The 18,642-nt window shown below is 47.5% G+C and overlaps 1 protein-coding gene across 4 annotated transcripts in view; it reads left to right on the top strand.

Annotated features, from left to right (window-relative positions):
* Positions 1–1,190: 1,190 nt before the first annotated feature.
* Positions 1,191–18,642, top strand: part of larp4ab (La ribonucleoprotein 4Ab) — a 35,765-nt gene continuing 18,313 nt past the window's right edge. For 2 of the 4 annotated variants that reach the window (XM_015344481.2, XM_015344480.2), the window contains exons 1-8: positions 1,191–1,659; positions 11,950–12,100; positions 12,295–12,456; positions 13,000–13,087; positions 14,398–14,534; positions 15,054–15,157; positions 15,612–15,722; positions 16,374–16,427. In XM_015344481.2, coding sequence (XP_015199967.2) covers positions 1,543–1,659; positions 11,950–12,100; positions 12,295–12,456; positions 13,000–13,087; positions 14,398–14,534; positions 15,054–15,157; positions 15,612–15,722; positions 16,374–16,427 — 924 coding nt within the window. In that variant the 5' untranslated portion in view covers positions 1,191–1,542. Of the gene's footprint in view, positions 1,660–9,295; positions 9,514–11,218; positions 11,351–11,949; positions 12,101–12,294; positions 12,457–12,999; positions 13,088–14,397; positions 14,535–15,053; positions 15,158–15,611; positions 15,723–16,373; positions 16,428–18,642 lie in introns of those variants that run through there. The other 2 variants (XM_015344482.2, XM_015344483.2) reach the window with 2 other exon arrangements.

The following is an 18,642-nucleotide window of genomic DNA, read 5'->3' as shown; positions in this document are numbered from 1 at the left end:
ATGACTTACATGAACTGTTGAATCTCTAGATTTCATGAAAATAACAGCATGACTCTCAAGGTTGTCATGTTTCCCCACAGTGAATGCCTAGACAAAAAATATTTACAACACCTTTCTTCCCTCGTGTCTTGCGGGTAGGGGCTCCCCTCATACTTTTATCCCTGAGGACAGGGGGGTTGTGGGAATGTGAGCCCAGAATCACAACTAAAAAATTGGCCTATTTGTATGATACTCAGCTGGCAGCCTTGCTGTACATATTTAGATAAAGCGTAGTGACTCCCTGGCTTGAGCAGTGTTTGGGAAAGTGCTGGGGAAAGTAATCCAGCCCTCATTTTCTAGCCATGTCATCCAGTTTAGGGTCGGGGGGGGGGGGGAGCCGGAGCCTATACCAGCAAGCAATGGTTGCAAGGCAGGGTATACCCTGGACAGGACGCCACACAGACACACCAGGGCCAGTTTTCCCAGAAGCCAATTAGCCTACTAGCATGTCTTTGGACTGTGGGAGGAAACCAGAGCACCTGGAGTTCTCTTTAAATCACCAACTTCTCAATAACAAGAACATTCTTCAACTTGTCCAATTAATCGATTAATAAGTTAAATTTAATAATTAAGGACTTGGGTGGCAGGGCAACCAGACCCTCCAGTCCTCTGGGACTGGAACTATGCTCTCCTGGTTTAAGGATTATATAACAGTAGTTTTGTTTAAAGTACTTTATCATTAATTTTTACTGCAACTTTCACTTTCCTATTTTATTGTGAAGGCCAGGAAAAAGTGGTCAGTTTTGGAATTAAATTTGATGTGAGCGTAACAGTGATGTTCAGTCCTGGTTCTAGAGGGCTGTAGTCCATGAGGTTTAATGAGAAACGTACAGCTTACTCAATGAGTAAAAACCTGGAAACAGGCTTGATACAGACTAGTTAAGGGAACAAATTATTAAAATCCAGTCATTAAGAGTCAGGGAAGAAAAAAACCCGGGAGAAATGGCGGACCTGCAGAAGAAGAAGCGAAAATCAGTGATCTTATGTTTGGCTTATGTCAGCGCTCCTCTGTTGCCATGCGCTGTTGCTATGCGGAAAGGAGTTGAGATGGTTGCTATGCGGCGCAATGAATGTTGCGCCGTTGCTAGGAGCTGCGATGGGGAAGGGAAAGGGAGGGAAGAGAGGGTGAGAGGTCGCGCTGCTTGCCGGGACGTTGGCGGTGTGCTGTCAGACAGTGGCGCTCCGGAGAGGTGCGTGTCCCCAGTGCCCGCTTCGGTTGTCCGGCTAGGAATGCGCTCTCCGGCTCGCTGATCGCTAGTAAATTAAAAAGATACTCATCGCAAAGCTACAGATTATCGTAAAAGCATCTTAGCTGGTTGCGGTATCTATTTTGTCTTATTTTTTTAATCGTAAAGCGAAAGGGGTTGTACAAAACGCATCGCTGATCTAGAAAGAGAAAGCGCTTGTTGCTTTTTCATCACCCGGTGAGAGGTGAGGAGGAGGAGGAGAGAGGGGGGAGAAGGAGAGAGAGCGGCGGGGTTAGCGGAGCGCCAGGAGCGGCCCATGAGTTCGGAGCAGGGCGGAGACCCGCAGAAGCAGCAGGAGGCCGAGCCGGGACCGGAGACCCGCCGAGGGGAGAGCGAGAGCAGACCCGAGGCCGGCGGAGACGGAGGCGGCATGGTGAGTTTGGGGCCTGTGGCTGGCTGACTTAGCACAACCTCCACCCCCCCCCCTCCTCCTCCTCCTCCTCCTCCTCCATGCCACAGCTCCGTAAAACCCGGTGTGATCCGCGATTTTTCAGAACCGCAGTTTCTAAAGATAGAAGCCAATTAACTGTGTTAGTAGCAAATACTGTTTTTCTAGTTCGGTTTTTCCCTTATCCGGCAGAGCGAGGCTTTATTTCCATTGTCCTTGTTCTTGATGTCTTTGACTTATGTTCGGCAATGAATTCCGGTCTTTTGAATGATGTGCTGCAGTTGCGTGTAGATCTGATCCGAGATAGGGCATGATGGTGTCGTTTATTTACAATCGTCGATCAGACAGGAGAATTTATAGATGTGTTGCGTATATTTATATAAAAAAAAGCCCCAGTCGAAGGGGCTTCTGCAATATTTAACCCCCTGCGCATGTGAATGGATGACACCGGCAGTGTCGAGTGACAGCATGCTTGCTAGCCGACTAGCTTCCCAACTATTTTAGGTATTTACTTTAAGGATATTGCTGCTCTGACACAACTCTCGTTATTTTCCTCGTGGTTTGCAGTGAACATACTATCCTTTTGGTGTTGTTTTCAGTTCTTAGGTTTTAAAAATAAAGCTTCTCGTCCGTCCCGGCGGTGTCCATATGGCGCCGCAGGCGGGGCCTAGCTGGCTCGGAGGACGCCTCGGCCCATCTTAGCCCTCGCACACGCCGCATTCGTCCGCCTCGCTCCCAATGAGACAACATAGGAAAACACCCTCCCGCGCTGCCCACACGCGTGGAACGGAGGCCAAAATGCCTGCATGTGAAGACCTGAGGGGACTCAAACGGTCGTTTTGTCGAATTTTGCTTCTGTTAACTCGAGCGAAGGAGCCATATGTGTGCGGGGACGGCGTGATTGCAGACCGGGGCAGGGGGAGGAGGAGTGGGGTGTTGTGGGGGGTGATAAAATTAGTTCCTCTGGCAGCGTTGCCGGGCTGTCTGAGTCGCTCAGGAGTGTGCCGATAAAAGCGACAGGGCAGCTGTGGCACAGCTCGTGAGAGGGACAGTTCTGGCATTAGATAAGCCACCTCCCCATTCATTAGGGTCAAACACGTCTAAGGACTAACCTGACCTGCGTCAGGCCTGCCCCTTGCCTAGGCCTCTGTCTGTAGGTCAAAATAATCAGGCTGTGCTTTTAAAAGGGGAAGTTCTCTTTTCTTAAACGACTGTAATTTACCGAAATTTACAAACATGCATGAGGTATTTGAATTATTACTGAATACTGACAGCATTTCCGTAGGTGGAATCCTCCATTTAAAGAAATAACGTGCTGACTGAACAGTCCTGTTTGCCAGCTGTGAAGTGACTCAGTGCCAGGGAACCCGTGGAAGGATGGGCCTGTAGAGCAGGTTTAGGTGTGAGTGGTGATCACTGGGGCAGTTGATGGTAAAAGGCTCCTACAGCAGGCAGACTGTCACTAGCACAAGGGTCTCAGACTCCGTTCCTGCTGTGCTTCGTCTCCTGGTTTTTGTTCCAACCTGACTAGTCAATTCAACAATTAAATAATTATTTTCCAAATGAGATAGAAGTTTTCTTAAGGGCTCTTACATTCGATTACTCTCGCTCGTCTTCCGTCTACTGTCCCTCCTCTCATCTGTAGTGGTTTAAAATGACCAGGTGCAGTTTGACTAAACCATCGAGTCTGGTCAGCGATATTGTGTTCGATGCAGTAATATTCCCGTCTGCTGCTGTACTTTGCCAGTGCAGCAGGTTATATAGCTCATCGTTAATTGATCAGTCTGTAAAGACAAGGAACAGTTAGTATTGTTATCCGTTCAATGGGCGATTTGTTCAATGAAGTATTGAAGATAACTTGAAATACAAATCTGAATACGCCTCAATCTTGGATGATGGGCTCTCTTGAATACATTGCTTGGCGTAATTGCTAAGTAACTTCCAAGCACTTCTTATTTTTTAAAAACACAGGTGATTTGGGGTGACCTTTAAGACTAACTGGACTGCTGCATGTCCAAGAGAAGTGGTGGGGACCCCTGGCTGTACGTCAGCCAGTTCTTACCAGTTAGAAGTTGTCGGAAACTCGGAGAGCAACTATTTAAAAGCAGAGTGAAACAGGTATTGTATCTGGTACATGTGTTTGAAGTAATGTGCACAAGGAAGAAGACTTCTGAAGCAAACATCAAAGTGCAGAACACAGTTAGAATCATGTAAATGGACTTGAGTAAGCCTTTCTGCTCTCCCACTTTGAAGATTCCCGACTCCGTGTTCTAATGCAGACTGAAGACACACTAGTCCTTTCCCAGTCAGTGTTCTTACTTTGCTCCCCTATTCCTGGCAGTTCTGGGGTCTCTGCTTCTCACACATCTCTCTCCATTTATATCTATGCTCTTTAAGCCTTCCAGTGTGCGCTTGTCTGAGTGTACCCAGTTACGGAATTGCATTTAAATGGTTTCTTGTCATTGTTTTTTTGAGGATTCTGTAAATAAAACAGGGCTTCTGACTGGGCTTTCATGAAACTTGAGAGAAAGACAGGCCCATCTTTACATTCAGCTTTGATCTGCTGTATCAGGATTGAACCAGAGAATGCTGGCTGCCTTTACCTGCCAGCAGCCATAACACCCAGCAGCTCACAACTGGCAGCCCACTGAAGCTCAGCAGGTGTGAGCCTGGTCATGAGAGACCTCCTGGGAAAAACTAAGGTTGCTGCAGGAAGAGGTGTTAATGGGGCCAGCAGGGGGCGCTCACCCTGTGGTTTATGTGAGTTCTAATGTTCTAGTATAGTGATGGGGACACTATACTGTATAAAGGCGCCGTCCTTCGGATGAGACGTAACAGGAGGTCCTGATTATCTGTGGTCCTTTAAAATCCCAGGGCGTTTCTCAAAGAGAGCAGGGGTGTAACCCCGGTGTTCTTGTCAAATTTTCCATTGGCCTGGCCTCCTAATATTCCCTAATAATCCTAATAATATGAATTGGCTTTATTACTCTGTTCTCCTCTCCACTGAGAGCTAGTGGTGAGTGTTCTGGCGCACTATGGCTGCTGTCGCATCATCCAGGTGGGGCTGCACACTGGTGGTGGTTGAGGGGAGTCCCCATTACCTGTAAAGCGCTTTCAGTGGAGTGTCCAGAAAAGCACTATATAAGTGTAAGCAATTATTAATTATTATTATTAATACCTGTGGCAGCGTGGCCTCACAACTATGCTGTTACCGTTTCCTGCAAATGCTTGAGCTTTTAAAGTGGCATGAACTAATCCTAATGACTTGCTGGCCTCATTCAGGTTTTCCTGTTTCATGTAATGATACACACCACTGAATGAATGACGGAGCCCAAAATATCTTGTTCTGTATTTCAGTGTGATACTACACCAACACATCTGGCCTACAGCCCTGTTCCCATCCCTGTAAAAAATGTAAACAAGCTTCCATTTGCTTTGACCTGTTTGATTCTCTGATGAAGGTCAAAGAAAATTGTGGGGGGGGGGGGGGGCTGAGAGAGTGTTGCACTGTGCTCTGAAGCCCACAGCCAGCAAAGCTGACACCCATGTAACTTCAGTGCACTTCCCTGCACATCTCATCCCCTTCCTTTCGGATGCCTTCTTATTCTGTGAGTTATGTCAACACGGAAGCCATTGCAGAATTAAGGCACATAACAGGAAATGTAACAGGTGCAGTAGGAAATGGGGGAAGAGAGAGGCAGTGAGGCATCGCCTTGTAGCAGGTGGCTGGGGATTGCAGCATTTCCTACTCCTGATGCCAGTTATATATGCTGTGTTTTATGGAAAAGAACTGGGTACGAGGAAGCAAGGCCTGATTAACACTTCTACTACAGTCCTGATCGCTGAACCATGATGGTCAGTCCTGTCTGCCATGAAAACTGATAAAGGCCCTCTCTCTTTTTGAAAACACTGCCAGTATTATTTATGTACACAGGCAGATTAGAAGAGCAAGGAAGGTTTTCTGGAAAACCCCAGCATGTAGCCGTTTGTGATGACGTAGCAGTTCGGACCTGTTGCGGGAATTTGCACCGCTCGGTGCCTTGGAGCGAGAAAATGGAAGAGTTAATTATAATAATAATGCTGACACTTATATAGCGCTTTTCTGCACACTCAAAGCGCTTTACAGGTAATGGTGATCCCCTCCACCACCATCAGTGTGCAGCCCCACCTGGATGATGTGACAGCAGCCATAGTGCTCCAGTACACTCACCACACATCAGCTATCTGTAGGGAGGAGAGCAGATTGATGAAGCCAGTTCATAGATGGGGATTATTAGGAGGCCATGATTGGTAAGGGCCAATGGGAGATTTGGCCAGGACTCCGGGGTTACACCCCTACTCTTTTTGAGAAACGCACTGGGATTTTTAATTACCACAGAGAGTCAGGACCTCGATTTTACGTCTCATCCGAAGGATGGCGCCTGTTTACAGTATAGTGTCCCCGTCACTATACTGGGGCATTAGGACCCACATGGACTGCAGGGTGAGCGCCCCCTGCTGGCCCGACTAACACTTCTTCCAAGAGTTACTTGCTCACACCCTAGCACACAGTCACGCTAACAGGATATTCCTGGTTTGACTTGCCTATGCCTAGGCTTTTTCTCTCATGTGAGTTGACATTTTCACTGTGTTCCTTCGGGACAGTCCAGCTCTGCTCCAGGACTGGTCTAGGTCAGGGGTTCCCAATCTTCTCCAGGAGGCCCACACGCCTGCAGGTTTCGGCTCCAGCCAAACGCACTTACACAGTAGAACCTGAAACTCAGTTAATAATGGGGGGTAAATTTGACTTTGTCTTCAGTTCTTAAAAACATGCTGGATGTTAGTATCCAGCTCTTGCATTTGCCAACTACAATTCCCAAACTTTTCAGTGGGGAAAAAAAATGCTTTCAAAGGTTCGTCAGGCTACTTGTTTCCTCAGGGGAGCCTTTGATTTGGTAATTGAGGTCTGACAGAATGGAAACAGACAGGTGTGTGGGGCTCCAGGACCAAGACTGGGAACCTCTGACATATAAAGCTACAGCACCTGGAGAACTGTGAGGAGCTGGCAAATCAGTCCAGTTAATATGGTGATGGAGGTCGTTAAGGACTGAGTTGGAATAAAAGCCTGCAGATACACCCTCCAAGACTAGAGTTGAACCACCCTTCTATGGGTAATTGGATAAGACCTCCGCAATAAGAAAGTCTCTGCATGTGGGGTGGCATTTCACCACTTCCCCGTCATTTGATTTTCTCCTGGTGCTGGTAAACTCTGAAATCACGTGCAGCCTTTTCTCAAGGGATTTAGGAGAATCTCCTTGAATCCAGCCAGCTGCAACCCCTTGTGTCAAGGGATAGATAGGACCCCTGCTGTCTGTAAGCTACCAGACAAGCTCACGAGGTCAATGGGCAAGTTGCAGTATGGCTTATGTCCACTACGGTGCTGAACGAGCAGTACAGGCATGCACATGGTGTGACATCCCACTGGTAACACCGGGGAGTCTTGTCAGACTCTCAGACCTTCGAGCCACTTGTCCTCCAATATAGCACTGCCCCCTACAGGGGGTTCAGTCCTGATTGGAGAGGAGGCTTGTTCTTCACAGACTGCACAGTCCCCTACCGGGGGTTCAGTTCAGATTGAAGGGAAGGTGTGGCCTTCAGCACAGTGTGCCCAAAAGCACCCAACGGGCACTAAGAACCAAGAGCACTGGCCGTCTGCATACCCTGCACTTGGCTGCACTTAGCCAAATGTGTTGCCACTTGGAGAATCTAAGTTGCGGTGGTCTAGTGACATGACCCAGATTCAAACCCGCAATCACAGCTCTTGACCTGTGTTCAGATGAGCCACTCAAGAGACTCTGGCTTCTATTTAAAGGTCAGCTTTTCTGCTGCTGCAGTATAATTTGCAGTGGCTCTGCAGTCTTAATATTTGTATCGACTGCTTCTTGTCCTTATCAGGTAGGGTGACTGGTCAGACTGGATTAGTGGCGGAGCTCTGTGCACTCAGTATTCCATTACACTGCACAGCTGCAGACTGGGAATGCGGGGGGGTATTTGGGTTCCTGCAGACTGGGAATGCTGGGGGAATTCGGGTTCCTGTTGGAATAGTGGTTTGATCTATTCTGGCAAAACCAGTAGCCAGAAAACAGATCTGTAGAATAGAGTTCCGGTACAATCTTATGATAGGGTCCAGAGGTCATGCTTCGGTCTGATTAGTTTTGTAGTATATGAACTGTTACACTCCAGTTATGCTAAGGGGCTACAGTCACAGTCCGGCAGAACAGTCATATTGTGACAGGGGGATTCAGTTAATTTTACATGCAATTAGGGTGTTCCTCTTAGAATATGAGAGAAAAGACCTGCCAGTATGGGTGACGACTGTGATATTTCCCCATGTTTCTAAGAGTTAAAGCAGAATGTAATTGAATCCTGTCTTTCTTGTTAACTCTAATTATGGCATTGTGGAAAGAATCTAGTGGGTCCGTATGTGTTAATATGCACACTTTCACTTTCTCATCCTGCTCTTCTCAAGAAGAAAATGTTTCAACAAACCTGACGAGAGAAACACGCTTTCACCTTACAGGCAACACTCGTAGCATCAGAGAGGGGTGACTGGCTCTCCCTCTGATAAGACTGCAGTTCACAGCTGTAGTGCCCTTCAGCTAGTTCTTGCAAATACCTCTTCTGCATGTCTGCAAAGCAAATGAAGGTCCTGAAGTAAACTATGACTCCTTTAAATACCTCTTCGTTTGATCCGCCGTCGATAAAAGTGACACAATCCGACCACAGTGAACCTGTTTTCTGAAGAGCACATAATGGAGAAGCCATTGCTGAGCACGGGACAATGCCTTCTTTTGTACGGCGTAATCCGACGTTACTCGTCGAGAGAGGGCTCCGACTGTGTTATTGTGTGTGCTGTGGGCGAAAGATCTGTGAAAAGCAGACGGCTTCTGATTGATTGTAATTGCACGAGTCTGTAGCACGGAAGTTTAAACTCTGTTGGCCGGCGTACGTGTGGATGCGGTGTGCCCTGACGTCATGGCGATCGACGCGGTGGAAGACGGTGTTTTTACAGTACTTCCATACTGCTTACATAGTGAAATTTATCAGTGTTGACTCGGACATAAAACGCTTCCGTTGAGTGCTTTGATCCATTTCTAATGTTATGTTTCCCCCCTTTTCGTAACTTAAACTTGAAGTCTACACCTAATCTAAAATAGCTTGAGTGAGTTACTGCTAACACGATTTGACCTTCGTCCGGGAATCTGCTGCGTACCTCAATTCAGGTCGTTTGTATCAGATTAAAACACGTTTGTACGTGATAACTAGGGATCGCGGGGCAAGAGACCTCTCGTCCTGAGGTTTCACGTTTTAAGCGGAACCCCTGTTTTCGGAGAAGGTAATGCGTGTGCACGCCGTGCGGCAGCTGTGTTCGAACCAGCCCATGTGCTCATGCCGCTGTCAGCCATGCTGCTCTTGCGGAAGGGGGTGGGGGAGGAAACCGGAATTAGAAACGGCGGCATCTCGAGCGGAAGGGGCTGGTCATTGACCGGCAGTGGACCTTTGATTGACTGCTCTTTCCGCCAATGGCGAGGCCGAGATGTGATTTTGGACTTTACGGGGGTTGTGTGAGAGTGAGCGATGGATATCAAGTGTGGTAGAGAGAGGGAGGGAAGGGGAGTTTGTGAAGGCTGGTGGAACCATTATTTTTCCAGCTTGCTCTTAAGTGGCGCGCCTCGTGTTGCGGGCTGGGGGGAATATCGTTTGAACTGATCAGAAGATTACATTTTGAATCGCGAAAGGCGGGTTGGTATTCTGAAAGACGACTTCGTGGCGCCGACGAGAATGCTGTTGTTCGTGGAGGTAAGGCTCTGTTTCACGTGAGAGTTTGAAGTGCGTGGAAAGGACTCCGGCTGAATGGAGGGGACAGGCAGTTCAGAGCGCCGTGTGACCAATATTGATACCTCTGCACAGGCCGCGGTCTTTTCTCCCTTAATACCTGCTGAAAGAAAAATTGCAGACGCCTGTGTGTTTGGTTTTAAAAAAAAAACATTTCTGTTGATTAAAACTGAAATAATCCGATCCCGTTCGCTCGTCGCGTCGCCGAGCCCTGCCAGCACGCTGCCGCGCCGCGCCGGCCGGGTCTCCAGTGGGGAAGTTTCGTGTCGCTGGAGTGACGTCATGCGGTGCGGGCACCGTGGCCCCCAGTCCGCCCGCTCCCCGGTTCTCCCTTCAGGAGAAGTGTCCTGTCCCGGCAGAGCGCATCGCCTCCAGTCCGCCTTCTCGTTCCTTTTGGTCCTTGATAGGGGGCGAATGGTAGCGTTACGCGTGGTGCAACCAAAGCATGTCGCAATTTCTCTTCTCTAGCCGGATCCTTTTTAGGATCTCTGTTCGAACTGGATCCTTTTTAGGACATCGGTAACACAATACCGTAATCGAGGTGTGCCTGGTTGCAGACGTACGCATATGCAGTACATATTGTTAATTAACCCTTTGATCAGACCGGATCTTAGCGGTTCTCGTCTCCGCAGTTCCTGTAGCCTAATGCACAGTGCAGTGAGAGGTCTTTGCTTCAATGGGGACAAATGACTCTTTAAACTCACGGCCGGGTCGCCTGGTCTTGACTAATTGCTGCCCCAACCCCCCCCCCCCAGGGAAGCCCCGCTCCGTGGCGATGACGTCGCCGCTGCGGTTCCGTGGGGATGCCAGCGTGCAGTTTTCCTGACTGAACTGCGCTGTGGGCAGTGGTGTGCCCGTTTCCGATTGCCCCTTCATGTGATGTATGGCGTTGTGATATGTTTGCGAACAGGCAGAGTGAGCTATTTCAATGACTGGCGTGCTTGTAGGTGGATAACAGGTTTTGTCACTGTTTCCTGAGTGTTATTTGCATTTGTGTTGCGTAAGGTAAAATGAGATAGTCTGCTCTCCAAGGCACCAGTTAACTGGTAACTTATTTGAGTCAGCGCGGAATTAGAGTAAAGATGTTTCCTCTTGTTGGTAAGTTTTTTAATTTTCTGCTCATTTTAGCTTTGTATAGTTGTTTATATGTGTGATTTTGAGGCTTTTATCCAGATTTTAAAAGAAGCCAGGAGCTAGAGGCTTGTTCCACACTCCCACTTCCCTTTGCGCACAGCAGCACCTCCTGTCCTCGGATAAAACGCACTTCCCTCAGCAGAATGTCGACCTGTGCTTGCGCGCAGTCCAAGAGCAGTTGTGAAAGTCATTTTGTCACGGGGCTCTTATCTCTTCCGAAGCGCCAGGACTCTGTTCTTCTGCGTCCGTTGCTAAGCCTGTTGTTTTTCTTTGTCAATGGAGGGGGGCGGGGCAGAACCCCACATGAAGGCGCTCGGGCTGAGCTGTGTATTGATAAACACTCCTGTGTTTGTGTGCGTTGGTACGTGTGAGAGAGAGACGTGTGTGTGTAATCAGATTAGCCCTGGCGCAAACCAGGCCTATTTTAAACCCGCAGTCCCATTTGTCTGCGTACGGATAGGGAGGCAGGCTAGCTGGGTATTTAAAGGCTGTGACAAGCCCTGTTTGTTGTCAGTGTTTGAGAGAGAGCATTGAGGTTTTAAAGGGAACATTCTCTTTAATTACCTTAATTCAACACTGGGATAAATAGGAAAAAAATGAATGCTGATTCCTGCAGAGTCCTGGATTGTTTTGCAGCTTGACCTGGTTCATGTTTTGTGACCTGCAGGTGTGTATTCGGATTACCCAGCCAAAGCAGGAAATTTGCTATGTTAATTTAAGTTTAAACTTCTCTCTTTATGGATGGATTCAGAATAAGGACATGTAACATTTTCCGGGTGGTAAGATGGCGCATTGGTTAGCATTGCTGTCTCAGAGCTCTGGGGCCCTGGGTTCAATTCCTGGGGGCGATCTGTCAGTTTCTCCTTCTTCATGGGGGTTTCCTCTGGGTGCTCCAGTTTCCTCAGGCACTCCAGAGACATGCTGGTATGTTCACTGAATTTGGGGAAAATTGGGCCTGCTGTGTGAGTGTGTGTCTGTGTGTGAGCCTGTCCAGGGTGGACCCTGCCTTCTGCCCGTTGCTTGCTGGGATAGGCTCTGGCTCCTCCATGGCAGTAGTTAGAAGATGGTAGGTGGGTGTAACATAGCCAGGGCCTGGCAGAGTCCGAGTCTCATTTCCATCCCAGAATTCTGTGATCTTATGACTAAAATAAGGAAGAGCATTAAGAGGAGTCGGACCTACCGATTGGAGATTTCAGGTTTTTATGATTTTGCTGTTGTTCTGAACTGCTCCCAGTGAGATGATTGCTGGTGTGTTCCCTTGCCCAGGTCACCTCGAAAGGTGCAGGCCTGAACCCCAACGCCAAGGTGTGGCAGGAGATCCCAGCTGGAGGCAGCGAGGGGTCGCTGGCCGCCCCCAACGGCAGCGAGGGGTCACCGTGGCCGCAGGGCACGCCTTCGCCCGCCGACATCACTGAGGGTGAGCCCACTCGTCCCCCTTCCTCACACACTCTTGCTGGCTTGGTGCAGACACACTCTCCCTCTTGTCTCGCGCTTCCCTAGTCTTTCCCATGTTTTGTCATTCCTTTCCTGGCTCCCTTGCCCCCCTACCTTCCTCCTCCTCCAGTCAATCCCTTGACTGCCTGCTCACGGCTGGCGTGCTCTCCTCCACAGGGTACTCTGTTGTGCCCCCTGATGGCTGTAAACCATACAGCGTGATGTTCCCCAGCCCGCCAAGCAGCAGCAGCCCCGGTGTCCCCCTGGAGCAGAGTGTCAACGGCATGGACCCCCCCGAACTTGGTTTCCCCCTCTACGAGGCGCCCACGGGAAGCATCGGTCAGTGCCGCACCCACACTGACCCCTGAACCAGGGATTGTGCCTTGTCGCTGCCCATAGCCTCAGATTGTTCTGACTGGTTGCAGCTGATGACCTTGCTACCCACCGGCTTGATTAGACTCATTGTACCACAAGAGATTATTTGTGATTGGCTGATAAGACCTGTTGCAGCAAATGTGGTCAAAGCCGATTGGTTGGCCTAACCCAACCTAGCCAATGAGCATGTATCGATAAGCTAATACGTTTTTATGTGGCAAGTGAGCTTATTGCATTGAAACGCTAGTCTGTCTTATTTGGTTCAGGATTGTTTTTTTTTTTTACTGTTTTGGCATTTTGACAATACTTTAGCTACTGCTCTGTTCTTCTGCTATACCTTTCTACCACGATTGTCAATCTGTCACTCTGTACAGCCCATTTTATTGTATAGAAGCGAAACAGGGAAGTATAGGCTTACAGTCCCGGTGTTGTGCAAGTAACAGGTCCTGGTTGGGAACAGCCAGACAGGAGTTCAGGTCTGTAAAGCTTGTTTTTTTTTCCTTATAGGTGAGGGCGAGCTACCTGAGGAGCAGCCAATCTCTCCAGAGAACCTACGGGAATCCCTGAAGAAACAGTTGGAGTTTTGCTTTTCCAGGTGAGAAGGGAGATGGTCCCCATACTGCACACATGTGACACCAAGGTTACCTTAGTGCAGCGTGTTCATTTGGTTAACTAGTTCTTAATTGCAGGGCATTTTTGTGTTGTTTATGCATTATTTATATTATTTAAACCTGTACGATCATGTGTTTTAATTAGCATCTGAGTCCTGGAAGTGGACCTTTTGACTTTATGAATTATTCCTTTCAAGCAAGAGGAGAAACAGCCAGTCAGGTTTCTTCCCATAGTTTCTGTTCAGTTTAAAATCGAGACTCCATACGCTGTGAACTCTCTAAAGCATAAGAGCATGGAGTTTTTAAATGAGAGGGGACTGTTTGGCCTATCTGGGTTGTTGGGTAACTAATGGTTAATTGATCCAAGGATTTCTTCCAGCCATTTCTTGGAAGAATCCAGAGTATCAGCTTAACGTGCGTGGGTTGGCTGTTCCCGACTCCTACAATCCTTTGTCTAAAGCAGTTCCTCCTCTTCTGAGTTTAAAATGCCCTTTGTCTTAGTGTTCACTTGTGTCCTCTGGTTTGTTTGTCACTGTTCGTTCATAAAAAATATTTTTGGGCAGACATTGTAGGTGCCTTGGGTGATTTTGGGATCAGGTTTCCTTGTAGTCCTCTCTGTTCAAGACAAGAGGTTGTTTTCCATCAGCCTGTGTCAGTGCAAGACATTCCTATGATCCCTGGAGTGTCTGAGCCCTCACTGATCATATTTCTGAGGAGAAATATTTTTTATAACTTTTACTAATAGCACTTTACTTCGTCCAGTTTTGAAGTGTTTTTTCAACACTGTATTTCCTGGTTGCCTTTTCTAGTCTGGTGGCAGAAACTGAGCTGCTGGCCTGCAGGTTCAGTATTGTGTGGTGGGGGACGTGATGGTCACAGAGGCTTCTGTTGATTGGCTGCAGGGCCTGCTGTGCTTTTAACCCCCCCTCCCATTCCTTTTTAGTTTTAGAGAATGATAGAACATTAAGACACAAACGTCAAAAATATTTGCACACACACCACATTTGTGGAGTACAGTGTTGCACATAATTATTATACATGGACTATGGTCTATTTCCTATCTGTTGTCTCTATGTTTTACACATGTTTGCAGGTTTCAGGTTTTTTGAGGTTGTGCTCAAGAACAAGGGAAGATATAATCTTTTGTGATTGTAGACAGGGAGAATAGCACATTCCATTGGAAGAGAGACAAGAACAATAGAAGTATTTTCTATTTAAATTTAAATTCAGACCCTAAAGGTTTAATATACATAAGCATCAGACAAATGTATTCCCCCTGCTCTGTCACACCCAGGGAGAACCTCTCCAAAGACCTGTATCTGATGTCCCAGATGGACAGCGACCAGTTTGTTCCCATCTGGACAATCGCCAGCATGGAAGGGATCAAGATCCTGACCACAGACATGGATCTCATTCTGGACGTGCTGAGATGTGAGTGTTGCGCTGTATTTTGTCTACCCGTGTCCATCCTGCCTAAGAAAGAACATTCCCAAAGGAATATTTACATCTTGTCTAGTGACTGATGAGTGTTGAACCTTTTTCTTTTTTCAGAACAGTTCTGTGAAATAGTTTTAGTCTGGGACATTCCCAATGTTTTCTGAACTTGATAGAAGCAGTGCTCGATAGTGTAAATGCACGTTGTAATTCCCAGTGGTTCTGAAGTTTTATGGAAAGTGTGCCAGCACAGAGTCCGCTTTTCACTGCTCACGGATAATGCCACGCTTTGGACCAATATTGGGAGCCTTTTAACTTGCATTTTGAATTGACCAAGTGTCATTTCATTCATTTGGTTGGTTGAATAGCAGGGGTATAGGGAGAGTGCTCGTTAGTGTGTGGTTTTCGTGCTGCCTGTTGCCAGTGTAGGGTGGCTTGTGTGCTTGGGCAGCGGTAGCCCAGCCCCCGTCGCTGTGTGTTGCTGACCGTGTGCGTCGTCCTGTGCCGCCTGTCCAGCCTCCCCGATGGTCCAGGTGGACGAGAAGGGGGAGAAGGTGAGGCCGAACCACAAGCGCTGCATCATCATCCTGAGGGAGGTGCCAGAGACCACGCCAGTGGAGGTAAGGCAGGATGAGGACAGCAGTGAACTGTGCTTGCTGCTGACTCCATGTGTTAAACTGAGCTGCTCCCTCTTGTGTACACTGGCCCCTGCAACAAAACCCCATAATGGAAGAGTCCAGATTTCCCACAGTCCTTTGGGTGCCCTGTGGTATAAATATCGATCTTTCTTCTTCATGACTATCATTGACTCAGACTCTGTGTGATAGTGTGAGGCCATAACAGGGCATAACAGATAGCTGTGAGATCTTTTGTGATGTAAATGTATTTTTTTTCTCTCAAGATCTACAGTTTCAGATTTTAGTTTGACTTGGCATATAACTTGTTTTGATGACATCTTAATTTGGGACCATGTTCAGCAATTGCATGTCCTTGATCTCACCCTTTCTTTATTTCCATTGCCCTCGGCCCTCCGCCCCACCCCCACGTCTCCCTCCTCGCTCTCTCACCTGCCAGGAGGTGGAGGCCCTGTTTAAGAACGACAACTGTCCAAAGGTGATCAGCGTGGAGTTTGCCCACAATAACAACTGGTACATCACGTTCCAGTCAGACACAGACGCGCAGCAGGTAGGTTTTGGATTATACTCAACTCCAGCACCAGCTGGCTTGACCAGCCTTTTTCAAGCATGGAGCTGTGCTTCAATTGGCATCTGTTTCGGGGTTTGTAGGCTGGATGGCTTAGGTATAAACTGTTATTTGCTTCTCTCATTCAACTTTTAAACTAGAACTAGAACACAGTTCAACTTTTGTGCTAAATCCAGGAACACCCCTATAGAAATATAAACAGCATAGAAAGGATTGAGTATCCTGTACCTAGATATTGGAATGAGAACCCGGGGAGACAACGAGGATTTAAAATAAAAAACTTAGAATTGTGTTCTTTCTCCTTCTCCAAGAGAGTGATTATTTCTTACCAAGTCTCGGAAATAGCCACAAGGAAGGATAGAGAATGGGAGTTTGCACACTAAAGGTCCTAGAAACATCTTTTCTTGCACTTGCGTTTACTCAGAACGTACTGCCTTTCTGACTTGTTGTATACTGTGAGCTGTTAATAAGTGCACTGCCAATCTGAGAACTGTAACCACAAGACCCATTTGCTGTTCTTCAGGTCGCGATGGTGATAAACAATTTAAAACAGATGCCATGTGGTAAAAGCAGCACTAGCTGATATAATAAATAATTTGAATTACTTTCTAATGTAATCCTCCTCTTGTTCAGGCCTACAAGTATCTAAGGGAAGAAGTGAAGACCTTTCAGGGAAAGCCCATCATGGTGAGTAGATTGCAGTCGGAGCCGCAATGACTTCTTTCTGCGGAGGGTCCTGGACTCGTGTGTTTGTTTGGGAGAAACATGGTGGCGCGTGCTTGTACTGAGTGAATTGGTTGGGGGGGGTTGGAGAATTGGGAGGATCAGGGACAAAGCAAACTGGGGGTGTCCTTTAAAATGGGAGAGACAGCACGGGACTGGGGAGTGGGAATTTGGCTCCCCCGGGAGGCAGCGCTGTAACCGATGATGTGGCCCCTCCCTCCCCCGATGATGATCAGTATCGCGCTTCGAAGGAGACGGGTGACTGCAGCTGTGAGTGCTCTCTCTCTCTCTCTCTCTCTCTCTCTCTCTCTCTCTCTCTCTCTCTCTCTCTGCACCTTTGTGCTTTCTCTGGCCTCTCCTCTCTTGCTCCCTCTCTCACTCATTCTTCTCTCCATCCCTCCCTCCATCTTCCTGCCTCGCAGCCCAGTGTATCCTGCCCTGATGAATGCCAAGATTATGAGATCTGAGGGGTATCAGCTTAACGTGTGGGTTGCTTGTTCCAGACTCCTGCAATCCTTTGTGTAAAGCAGTTTGTCCTCTCTGGGGGGGGGGGCTGGGTGGTGTGGGACAGGTGCCTCCCAATGTATTCGCTAAACTGTCTCTCAACACTAAGTTAGAAAAAATTATGAATCTCAGTATTTACAACTTTGGTGAATGAAAATTACTGAATGTTTTGAGCGTAACTGTAAAAGAAACTTACCAGACAGCTAAACCTGTTTACAGAGTATGTACGTGTTGAGGAAAATAGCATCTCTTTTGCCAAAGCCAAAGGAGGATCAACAAAATACAGATTTTCTCAGGCGAGAACAAATGTTGAAAAACATGCAGATAGACTTGTTCCTGTGAAGTCCAATAATAATTGTCTTGCAGTTTGTCATGCTTTCCATTGGTATCTCAGATACTGAAAGTGCACCTGCACTTTTGTTTTTCCAAAAGCAGCTTGGCGTTATGTTGTGATCAAATTTGGAATCGGATGTCAATGGTAGCGTCTAGCAGTTGGTTTGCTGTAGTGAAACAGGGAGGAAAGGTCTTGATTGTTCTGAAATGCAAAGACAAGATCCTGGTACTTCATGGTTCCGTGACCTGAAGCTCAGTTATGTTTTCATAGTCCTTTGCAGGCAACAAGACCCCTTGTACTTATGTACTTAATTTAATTCAGCTTTGTTAGCCCTGTATGTAGCCTATGCCTGTCTCCCTCCAGTGGTCATTCCATTTCTTCATAATCCCCCCCCCCCCCAAGGTTCAGAACCACTGCTCTACAGTGTTTCTTGACTCGTGTACTGCAAGTCACACATGAGAAAAATAAAACAAAGTAAATGAAATACTGTTAATAGCTTCGTTAGGCTTTAGTGTTGGATGCTCAGTTAGGCTGACGTTTTGGATGAAAGGGTTGGATTTTTTAGGTGTTACAGACTTGTATGTTCTCCCTGCGTTTGTGTGGATTTCCTCCTGTGCTCCAGTTTCTGGTGCTCTGTGTAGAACGGGCTGCCTGTCCATTGTGTACCCTGCCTTGCGCCCAATGCTTGCTGGGATAGGCTCTTGCTCGCCAGTGACCTTGTAGTGGAAGAAGCATTTAGAAAATGGATGGATATAATGTTAGAATGTGCTCTGGCCAGTGAGGTTTCTGGGGTGGCTGGCAGCATGCTACAACTACTACTACTACGACTACTACTACTACTGCAAACGCCTGCTCTAAAGCTGGTGAACTGGGATCTTCCACTAACTAAAATGATCACAAACCTGCAGCCAGATCTTGTGGTGCTGGGAAGTTTGAATAAAGCAACATTTGTTAAACCTGCATTTTCTAAACCAAGGCCTTTAGCTACTCTAGTGCAAATGTTCAGTCAAGTAAGCGCATGTCTTTTTAACTTTGCTTGATAGTCCGTTAATAGCAGTATGTCCCTAGTGTGAAAGAGCAGACGTGTTGATTTGTACAGGAGGAGTGTTTTCTGTGTTTCCTTCCACATGGCTGTGTTGAGTTCCCAGCTGATTCTGTTAAGGGATGAAATGAATTACGGTGGCCTGTTTCATGTCACGTCATCCAGGTTGCAGGGTGATGAAAATGACATGCAGCAGTTGCTACCAGCTTGCCTGGGATTGACGAAGTTTCACTCCTTCAAAAGGCACTTTTCTTACATTTCTTGCCCATTGAGGTGGAGTGCAGGAGGCAGCAGCTGGG

Source organism: Lepisosteus oculatus, chromosome 1 (assembly GCF_040954835.1).
Source record: "Lepisosteus oculatus isolate fLepOcu1 chromosome 1, fLepOcu1.hap2, whole genome shotgun sequence".
In the NCBI taxonomy this organism is placed as follows: Eukaryota; Metazoa; Chordata; class Actinopteri; order Semionotiformes; family Lepisosteidae; genus Lepisosteus; species Lepisosteus oculatus.
The sequence above is the reverse complement of the archived record's forward strand: the minus strand, read 5'-3'. Positions and strand labels throughout refer to the sequence as shown.